General features: G+C 35.8%; 1 protein-coding gene across 2 annotated transcripts; it reads right to left on the minus strand.

The window, feature by feature from the left end:
• Positions 1–397: 397 nt before the first annotated feature.
• LOC121779533 (protein ANTI-SILENCING 1-like) lies at positions 398–11,466 on the minus strand. Of its 2 annotated transcripts, none has more exons than XM_042176866.1 (13): positions 11,309–11,466; positions 10,769–11,162; positions 8,910–9,078; positions 8,681–8,797; positions 7,215–8,512; positions 4,965–4,988; positions 2,448–2,540; positions 2,157–2,235; positions 1,857–1,947; positions 1,230–1,338; positions 1,034–1,150; positions 825–924; positions 398–699 (listed from the first exon to the last, which is right to left on the minus strand). In XM_042176866.1, the coding sequence occupies exons 2-12, from the start codon at positions 11,120–11,122 to the stop codon at positions 874–876; spliced, it is 2,502 nt and encodes an 833-aa protein (XP_042032800.1). In that variant the 5' UTR covers positions 11,123–11,162; positions 11,309–11,466; the 3' UTR covers positions 398–699; positions 825–873. The 2 variants fall into 2 exon arrangements, with proteins under 2 accessions (XP_042032800.1, XP_042032799.1); XM_042176865.1 differs by having other exon boundaries at positions 2,361–2,540.

Consider the following 11,466-nt stretch of genomic DNA (forward strand, 5'->3'; position numbering starts at 1 on the left):
AATTATATGATTTTATGATAATACTTGTCGTCCTTCCGAGCGATGCACGTGACATATATTTGAAGTGACACATTTCTATAAATGAAAATATCATTATCTTTACTTTATTCTTTTTTCACTTAACGCAATAAATAACACTACATAAAATTTTAGGATTTTATGCCGAAAAATAAATTTGTCACTTTGAACTTGGAAGAAAGGGATGAAAGGAAGTAGCATTAGCTTTATAATGAAATGTGATTAATGAGTTAGTAGAATGTGAGATTTATTTACTAAAATAGTAAAAATGAGTGAGAAATTTTATTGATGACATCCATTTTTGGCAAACGAGTCATTTTATAGTATGATACTTTATCGACATATTTTAGTATGGTAATGATTTGAATTTACATACACATACTGAAATTTTGGTATATGCCATAAATTACATTATGCCATAAAACACTTGTATTGCGGTATTGCAATATACAATGCTGAAATTCCGAGAAGGCAGTATGATAACCAGATGAAAGAATGATTCGAACAAGTTAAATGCAAATTCAGTAAAACTCCACAGCAAACTATACAGAAAAAGGTGGGTTATAGCAGCAGTTGTAATTGCAAGATAACTACATATACACATGCGGCATTATATTCTCTCACTGCAGATTGCAGAGTGACAAACATGTCTCTCTTTACCAGCAGCAGGAATCAAACTCCCTGCATCAATAGAAAGCCAAAACAACATAATCAACGAGCTTGCTCAAAGGTATTCGACATAATTGAAAATTCGAGGGATTATCAATTATCATCACCTCAGAAGCATAGAGAGGATTCTAGATTACCTGCAACTTAGTCACTCTGCGGGGGCAAATATGTGGACACTCGTATTTTTCACTTTGACTTGAAATCATCCATGTTTTTCTTCAACTCCTTCCATTGTTGCTAAGAGATAGTAATGAATAAGAAGTGAGCTCGGTAAACGTTGAAGCACAGCCACACAGGCATGAAAGGAACCACTTTTTAGATTCTGAAAACCATCTGATATTCTTACCTCGTAAAGTCTTTTCCACCATGCATCAGATTGTGATTGCAGCAAGCACCAGTCCATAGCCATCTCATATTCAACCGTGTTATGCTGGGAGTAATGAGATGTAGACACAGCTTCTTTCTGGAAAACGCAAAAGCATGACAACACATTAATATCTATGTGCTAAACTCCTCCCCCCCACAACACACACACAGCTCACCATTTCCCTTAGCATTTGACGCCGATCTTTATCAATATCCAAATGGCCAACATATGTTGCCAGCTTTTCAAATAGTTTGGGTAAATTTACATGGCAAGCTACCAGAGGCCTGAAAGCAGAGAAGTTTTCAGCTTTAGAACCTCTCAAAAAACCAAGAAAGATATAGGAGACCTCACATCATAAAGGAAATAAAAACAATATGATAATGAGTAATACGCTATACAATGAGAATTTTTCTTATTAGCTTAGAGAAAAAAATGGGAATACTATCTCGAAATGATTCTTGCATAGCAGATATCACTAGTGGCATTTAGCATATACTCCCTCCGTCCCCTAACAAGAGTCCAATTTGGTTTCGGCACGGGTTTTAAGGCATGTAAAGAAAAATGGGTTGAATAAGTTAGTGGAATATGGGTTCCATAATATATATTAGTTTTATAATAAAATGTGAGTGGAATAAGTTGGTGGAATGTGGGGCCTACTTACCATTTGCGGTAAAAGTGAAATATGACTATTAATGGGGGACGGAGGGAGTAATTAGCATCTCAATTTCAAAAGAAGCTGTATGTTGAAGTGCTGAAAAGTTATTATTTTCACCTATTGTAGGTAGATAAACTTGACACACACCTTTGATTTGGTAACATTAAGCATTCCTCATCCAGTTGATGTACAACTTTGTTTGCAGCATCACTTGATTTAAATACAACAAAAGCTTGACCTGAAATAAAGCAATTTCGAACAGTAGGGGAAACAAAGTCATCGACTATGCTTTATTCGCAAATTGAATTAAATATGGGAAGCTGGTGAAAATATAGAAGATAGAGTTGCAAGAGAGACTAACGGGCACCAGAGAGCCATAACCTCCCCTCTTAAAATTATTAGTACAAGATATGAACCACTCAGAATGGATAAGGAAACAGTACATACCAGAGGATGGATTAGAAATTGCAGTATGAGGCACCACCCGAGCAGTACACCTTTCCCTAAATGTGTGCCAAATAATATCCTGAAAGTAAGATAATGTCAACACATTAAGGCACTAGGCACTAGGCACTACACAATACAGTCACTGAGAAAAAAGGAAAAGGAAAAAACACAGGTGAAAAGCATGAACGAAATTTTCACTCTTACATGGCAGACATATAAGTGCATGGCAATATGAAACCAATCAGAGCTCAAAAGGAGCAACCGGTTTAATAAGAAATGGGGCAACCATACCTCCACCTCTCCTGATGTATATTGTGGATCCAAATTCAGGAGTAAAACCAATCTCCCTTTATCATGTGCAATCTCCATTTGTTTCTCCCAAGACTGAAAACAGAAGTAAAGAACATATACATTTCAATATATCAGCACAAGGGAAAAATATAGCAGTCTCCTCGCATTCACTAACAAGTAACAACAATGATGGATTGCTCTAAGGATATACCTAGCAAGAGTAGTAAGATGATATGTACATTTATAAAACTAGTTAACATACTGCTAATACATACGAGAAAAAAGTGTTGCCGAAAACTAGAAAGGTTAGGCTTTTTTGTTCAGTAGGTCAGCAGCAGTGTTGTTAGGGTCGCGGGGCGTACCGGGTCGATGAGGTGAAAATTCGGGTCGCGGGTCAACGGGGTCGAGAGACCCACAAATCTAGGCTAATTTTTTGCCTTTTGATATTAAATAAAATAAATATATTGCTCTAATGTTTATAATATATCAAATAATATAAATGTAGACGCAATTCATGTGAATAGAGATAAAGTGGAAAATAGAAATGATCAAAATATCAAAACAATTCATAAGTCATAACACAATAATAATTGGAACCATTGTTTGAAAATATCAAAACAAAGGAATATATAAATTATGAAGGGTGGCAGCAAAAGATCTTTGAATTGTTTATTTGTTTAGGAGTGAAGAGGCGAATTCTAAAGTGTAGAAAGTAGGTTTGAAAAGTTTGATGTGGCGCATGCATATATATAGAGAATTGTGATTGAGAGAGTCAGAAAACATGTGACAGATTTGAGAAAATCAGAGATAGCATGTGTTTAGGGCGACCCAGGCGACCCACTCAACCCGGGCGACCCAGCCGACCCAGCGGCGACCCTGTATCTCGATCAACCCACCCATGTTGAGGCGGTGACGGTCTTGACCCGAGCAATCCGAACGACATTTTGACAACACTGGTCAGCAGGCATACAAATAGATACATAGCTGGAAAAGGTTGAACACTACATATATAACCTCTATAAGGAGATGGATCATGACAGAAAATTTCTTAAAATTAGAACACAGAACTAAACCCAAATTATTTCAGTTCGCAGATACATTGATATCAGTTGGTATCATAAAACATATCAGCTACTGATAGTGATATTGAGTGTGGAACTAATAATATAAAATCCGAAGCTGCAGTTCATTGAATATCAGTTTCTGACCCTAAACTCAATACCACCCTAAACTCTATACCAGTAGTTTCCCACTCAAAAATCAATATTTGATTTTCCCTTCATCCCACAAGAGTATGCATTCTTTCCTTTTTAGCCCATCCCACAAGAGTGCATTTTCTAAATTTGGAAACTCTTTTCTCTCTAATGAGGTGGGACCCATTCTCGACTGACAATACTTTAATTACTTTTTCTTCTAATTCTCTCTTACTTTATCAATTGTGTATTAAAACACGTGCCCAACCAAAAGTGCATATCCTTGTGGGATGGAAGTGTGTTTTGTGGTGTCAACTAGCATTAAAGAACTGATATGATTATGATTTTAGTTCTCAAAGTTCTCATTTTACAAACGTTCTTAGTGGAACAACTCCCACCTCTATAAAATTTAAATAGTTGTTCCCTAAGCATTAAGCATACACATATATACATATATATATGTGAACTTCTCTAAATTATATTTTCTCTTACTTTAATTTTTCTCTACTTCAACTATTTATTACTCCCTCCATCCAAAAAAATAGTCCCATTAGTGGACGACACAGGTTTTAATGAAAAATTGCTTAATTAAGAGAGAAGGAGAAAAAATAGATAAAGTAAGAGAGATACGAAGAAAAAGTAGGTAAAGTATGAGAGTAATGAGAAAAAATGGGTAAAATATGAGAGAAACTTTCTATTTTTAGAAATAAGACTATTTTTTATGGACATTCCAAAATAGCAAAATTGGACTATTTTTCGTGGAGGAAGTATTATTTTACCAAAACGAGTGCAGAAAATGAAACGTCACTATTAACAAGGAACGGAGGGAGTATTATACCAGAACAATTAGAATAATGGCAACAACTGTTGTGACAGAATAGAACAATTGCGTAATCGAGACAAACAGAATAGTTAAGAGACACATATTTACGTGGTTCACCAATGTTGTGTTGGCTACGTTCCGGACAGGAAACAAAGACCAGATTGTATTCAGATTGTTTTCGGATTACAGAATTATGTGCCCTACTTCTATATAAATAGACACAGGCCCAATAAGACAATTAGGGTGTCGGCAAACAATACAGATTCGAGGCATACTAACAACAACTAATTCTAGTTAGCCTATAAATTTCATATATACTGAAATCAAAGAAGCATTATCACCAATTAAGATGATGGCCCACACAAAAGAAAATACATCATCATTTATACCACCAACATTTAAAACTTGTAGGTAATATATTTCCTACATATTCTTTGAATATATTGTTGCATAGAGGAATAGAAAAAATCGAGTACATGGTAAATAAATGATGAAACTTACCAATTTCATCCATGTGGCCTTCTCCTGCAAGCAAATCACAAGTAATCATTAGAATAGAGATTCACAACACCACTACATAACTAAGACGAGGCTTTGATTTCGTAAGCAAAACAAGATATAAGGTAGCAAAACCTATAACCCACTTATCGCACATAGCAAACGAAACCCTAAGAGATGTAGCACAAAATAGGACCTACATATAGGAGATAATATTGGAAAATGCTCGTCGCAACACATTGATATTTAATATATTGGCATACCATTCCAGTATCAAGGTACTCAAATGCATAGGTTTTGCAAAACCAAATCGAAACCAATCAATTCGTTTGGTTATTTTCAAGTCTTGCTTGGTTCATCTTCACAGTTTATGTGTTTCAATTTTATACTACTTATGTTAGGTTGAATTGTAGCTTTGAACCTAACGCACCACATATATATGTGCATTGTGCAATAATGGTACCACTTTGACACAATCATATCATGTTACCACATGAAACACTCTTCCAAATCACTCTATTAGGAACTAGATTTAGTACTCAACAAAACTTAAAACTTTATATTCCAAATTTCTTGGGCAAAATTGCTCAATCATTCAACGAGCACCATTCTTCTTCATTTAATAATCCAAATATCCCAACTTTACATAACAATATTGGGCGACACAAACCTTCCAATACATTATTCGACATATTCACATGTTGTAGAAACTTATTCACATTTAGCATGTGTATTTCGCCTTTCAATCACTATATAGCCACCTTCAAAGAGAGTGCAAATTCAAATCTTGCATTAGAGGTCAAGACAAATGTTAGTCCCTCCATCCCACAATAAGAGTCCTTTTCTGCCATTTTGGTCTCTCTCTCAGTAAGAGTCCCCTCTCACTTTTAATATAAATAAATGGACGTACGCTCCTCATTGCACGGACTCATTCCACTCCCATTTTATTATAAAACTAATATAAAGTGGGAGTCATAATCCACTAACTCTTTCCACCATTTATCTTTACATTTCGTAAAACTCGTGCCAAGCAAACTATGGATGAACTCCTATTCCGGGATGGAGGGAGTGTTTCTTTCTCCCCCACGTAAAAGCTCGTTTACACATCCCCAAGCATGCTTCCTTAATTTTCATGTCCATGTTTTATAAATTGTATTTGTATTCCATCCAGCTACCAATGAAAATTATGCAAGTATAACAAAAGAATTTGGATAATGAGGAAATCTTGCAACTGCTACCCCAGATTCCTTTCTGCAGTGCATTCAACAAATGATAAATGACTAAGAAGGGACAAAAGGCTTGATCTAATCTTTGGTTGAATATGGACATGAAACCTTCATTCCATTCAACTAGTAGCTTGTTATGTCATGAACGGGGATATTCACCAACATTCTAGTACTCTATCTGTCCCATTAAAAATGAAACATTTTCCTTCTAGGTTGTCCCATATAAAATAAGACTATTCCAAAAATGGAAACAATATCATATCTATTTTTTCTTGCTTTTACTTTACTCTTTCTTAATTAACTCATAAAACAACACAACATAAAATCTCATGCCGTAAACCAAAGGTTTAATATTTATTGGGACGGAGGGAGTACATGATAATACACAAGTTCATCAAGGAAGGTCATCATACACCTTGTCTCTAGCTCTTTAATCATATCATCTTCCCCTAATTCTCATTATTTTCACACTTAATAGGCCATCTCGTTTTACTATACAAGCAAGTCATGTCATATGCAAGCAATACAAATACCACAAGGCTAATAATATGTTGTGTAAGACACGTAAATCCAAAGCTAATAACTTTAGTATGTAATCCGCAAAAAGCGCCTAAGGTTTAAACCCTAACGATCCCTAAGTAAAAGAAAAAAAGAGTTGTGTGCGAGTATTGACCTAGTGGTAGAGTGGTTAATGAGGTGAAAGGTCTAGGGTTCAAGTCCACCGCAATGCGGCCTTTAAAATTTATGTTTCCTAATCCATAAACAAAAGAACTAAAAGTAATATAGATGTTGTACTTCAACCTAAATCCAAGAAAGGTCACAAGAAACCTAACTAATGCATAAAGATCATTACGATATTGCTCTTTGAGTAATTCAAAATGCTTGGTTTCAGCATCCACGTAATCTCCGCAAGATGTGAACAACATAGAAACCTATCTATTTGTGATTGCGATAATCTCTCCAATTTGTGGCAAACTAGTATTATAAATAATCAAAAAAATATGAAAATGCTTTCGGGTAAACTTACAGGCGGCCTTCGAGTGACTTCAATAATTTTGGCTCCAACTCTCCCACCATCTTCAGATATTGTACCAATCCGATTACGCAAGTTATCATTAGATAACTTCCCATCCTTCTCATTACCATAGTCCTTGGAGGTACCATCACGAAGTTTTAACTTTGCCTTATCATTGCAAGTCAAAGATTTTGGCAAGTTTTTCTTGCCATTTTTATCATTATCATACTCCTTGGAGGCCCCCTCAAAAATCTTTGACTTAGTGTTTTCGTTGTAGGTCAAAGATTTTGGCAAGTTATTCTTGTCATTCTTCTCATCATCATACTCCTTGGATGAGCCCTCACGAAATTTTGACTGTGTCTTATAAACATTACAAGTCAAAGATTTTGACGAGTTTTTCATTTCGTTCACAAGATTTTTCTTCTCATTATGATCCTTTGAAGGCCCCTCGTTTGCTCCCAATTTCCCAATATTGTCGCAAGTTACAACTTGTGAATTTTTGGGACCCATATGCATTTTCTCTTTCACCTTCTTACTATTACTATTCTCGTTCTCTTCCGGTTGCTTGATAGACTTATCTAACTTTGCTTTCTTTAGATAACCTTCATCATTGGAACATGAATTACTACTTAATTTTTCCTCCTTGTTCTCATGGGCCTTGTCAAGTACAAGATTTGACTTTTCCGCGGACTCGACCATCTCCAATGGCCTTTTCTTTGAAGTAGATAAACTTTGAGGTGGGTTTGCAACAGGTTCGGATCCATCCATGTCGCTAGTAGGCATTATTTTTGGGGTTTCCTTAGGTGAAACATTGGTCATTGATGGCCTTTGTGTCACGTCGCATGATCCCACAATGGTTCGTGATGTCTTTTCCCCACAAGAAATCAAATTTCCTCTATCATGTGGGCTTGATAGCTTTCCTTGCAACACATTCGAATTATTGTTTAATTTGAGATTTTTTTTATGCCAAACAACATCCTCAACCTGCCCAGGTATTGATGCTTCTTCAGGCAAGGAAACACTCTTCCCATCTAAAGGACTTGAGATTTCCGACTTATTCTTATTCGCATCTTTTTTGCACCCAACATAGTTCTTAACACCTTCTACACCATTTAACTCTGACAAACCTGAATTGCCAACTTTCACTCTCTTTGATGGTGCATCGTCCAAATCACAAGACTTTTGTGCATGCTTCACTCCCTTTTCAACATGAACCTGATTGACAGGAAACTCTATGTCCTTAACCTTATCTTTCTTTTCACAGATATTGCTCCCAAGATTTTTGTCACATGTCTCCTTTAAGGCGGGGCCTGCAATTTCACTATTCTTAATACAAATCACATCAACACCAGTAAAGTGTTTACCATCTAAAATTCCCTGTTTCACCAGCACTTGCATAGCATATGTATCATCTTCTTCTAGTACATTATTAAAAATATTACCCAGCTTTGTATTGTTCAACTTGAACTGAGTTATACCTGCAATCTGTGGTGTTTCTTTGAATGCAACCATGTTGCCCTCATATTTTTCACCGATAACAAGTTTGGGACCATCTAGAGTCTCAGCAGCCTCTTTTCTGTTGAATACAAAATTAACTGTAACAAAAAAGACAAATGAAAAAGTAAGGTGTGAGCTTTCAAACCATGTCGGTCCCTACATTAGCCTCGTTGTGTATCAATTCTCCACATAAAAGAAAATCTAACTTACCTTCAAGACCACCAACTTTATCATCAAATTTATCTGATATAGTACAGCTCTTAACATCAAAGATGCGGTAAAAGACATAATCAGCCATTTGAAGTTCTTTGACTGAAGGCTGTGGATTTCTACTATCAGCTGAAGTGCAGATAACACTGCATTTTCCAGCAATGGCTTCCTGATTCATCCATGTAACCATTGTTATAGACTAAAAAGTAATTGTGCACTAAAAACACATAACAAAGTAGTGTTAATGGAAAGCAAATGCTTCATGAACTGGGCAGAATTCAGTGTGTTAGCATTCATGTTCGTAACCAAGGAAATTTGATCCAACAGTCCTAATTGTGCATTTTTCAGTTATTTGCCCATAAAAAGAAAAATGTATCTTCGTCCAATATAAGTACTTTATTTACATTTAAGCCGCCTTTGCTGGATCTAGAAATCTTTCTTCTAGTCTCTAGCATGAATAATCATTCACTGGTGGAAGACGAGAATTAGTTATTCTATGTCTTTCATCTTCCACATCCTCTTTAAAATTACTTAAGCAATAATCAACAATGCATGATTTGACTAATCAAAGAAAATTCTTCAACCTCATGTGATAATGGTCAAGTTCAGAATGGATACTAATTTTATGAAAGATTTTACAACCTAATGATACATCTCATAAATATCAAACTTTAAGCCTTATAGTGACTATCAGTGGGTCCATAGGATCCTATGGCTGTAGCCTAAGAATGGAGATGAATACTATGTGATATGCAATTTTCAAATAAATTAGATAATATGCCAAAAATATGATTTTATTTTTTATTTAACAGTATATATTAAAAATACATGATTCACCAAGAAAATATGTAATATTATGTAACTCGTGATGAAACTAAGCAAATAAATGTGGTCTTAACAGTTTATACTACATTGGTAAACACGCTAAAAGAGATGAATTCCAATAATATACACTCCCCCTTCCTCCTCTTCATCTGATGTATCTCATATGCATCTTCACCATCATTGAAGACAACACTTTCTAACTCTAGCTCATCGAGTGACAATTGTGAATGGCTTTAGACGCAGAGCTCGAGTGTAAAAATCAAGGCTTCAAGTTTAGCATGAATGGCTTTAGACACAAAATAAGGTTTCCAACGTATCATTAATGGGTCAAAGTCAAACATATTTGATCATATTTTTAAATACATCCCTTCTATTAAAAATGGCGGAAAAACATCCTTGAGGTGTATTTGTATTTTTCATTTAATCGTGGGGCGTCCCCAGAATCAGCCCTAAGCCTAGGGAGCGTCCCCATGTTTCATAGGTTGTAGCTAGGTGGAAATATCTATTTTTAGATCAAAATATTGGAACATGTATGGTCTACTACTTTCACTCCTATGTACTTTCCACGCATATGAAAGACAACTGACAAGGAGAAATTTAATAAAGAGGAGAAGACAGTTTTCTAAAGATTCTGTCTACACAAAGATCCTTCATCCTACATACTTTCTTGCCCTTGTAGAGTAGATAAGAGAGACTTATATGTAACCTATGAACAAAACTAAAAAGACTTAGAATGAAAAGGCACAGACCATCAATTAAAAAATTAATGTTTGCACAACAACAAAAGGGTGTCCGTTAGACAACTTTGGGAAAATGGAAGTTTTTTAAATGGGATAATTTTAAATGTACATGTCCAGAAATGTTTGAAGAAGTAAATTTATGTAGGAAAGAGGTAATATATGTTTTGAAAAATTGAAAATGAGATGTCAAATTGAGAGAATGGGTTACTCAAATTCCCAAACAAATAAATAGTGAAACTGGAGTTCCATATCAACTGTTCTTAACTAAAGTAGATTGTATAGTTAAGAAATTACCAGTGGGTTGACATTAGTCAGACCTTTGCCGTCACCAGAAGCGAAAAATAGTTCGTTCTCTGTCACCTTCACATCCTTCAAATAATAAGAAATTTCCGATGGCCGGAAAAACCAGTGAATCTTTACCTTTTTAGTACCTCCGGCAAGTTCCCATATCTTAACCAGTTTTCCGATATAAGGTGTGGGTTCCCCTTGCATGTGCATGTATACACAGTCATACAGCGCATAATCCACCCCATCATAACTAAATGACTCATAAAACTGGATATTTCTATTCTTCATTCCCACTCCTCTTTTCTTATCCCATTTGAATGCAGGATCCTCTAATTCCTCTGGTCCGGCGAGGGCTAACATGATTTTACAACAGCATATAATTTCAGCTATAATAGAGCACCTGGAAATTGCGAAAACAGGCAGACAATGACATGAGCAATTGCAGCTAATTGATGCCTTTTATGCAATCCAACTATAAGGAATCAAACTTTCAATCATCCAACTAAAACAAATCAAACTTTCAGAAATTGAGGGGGAAGACCTGACCTGAGGCTTATGAATCAGGCGGACGGTAAGGAAATCCGGCGAGGAAACGTGGTGGAGCGGTGAGGAAGGAGCGAATCCGCCGATTGAGAGAGAGAGGCCCTTTTTGTATGATGTAGGGTTTGTAGGAAGGGAGTATTAGTTTGTGCAGGAGTATATTA

The sequence above is a fragment of the Salvia splendens genome, chromosome 19 (assembly GCF_004379255.2).
Source record: "Salvia splendens isolate huo1 chromosome 19, SspV2, whole genome shotgun sequence".
NCBI classification, from domain to species: domain Eukaryota; kingdom Viridiplantae; phylum Streptophyta; class Magnoliopsida; order Lamiales; family Lamiaceae; genus Salvia; species Salvia splendens.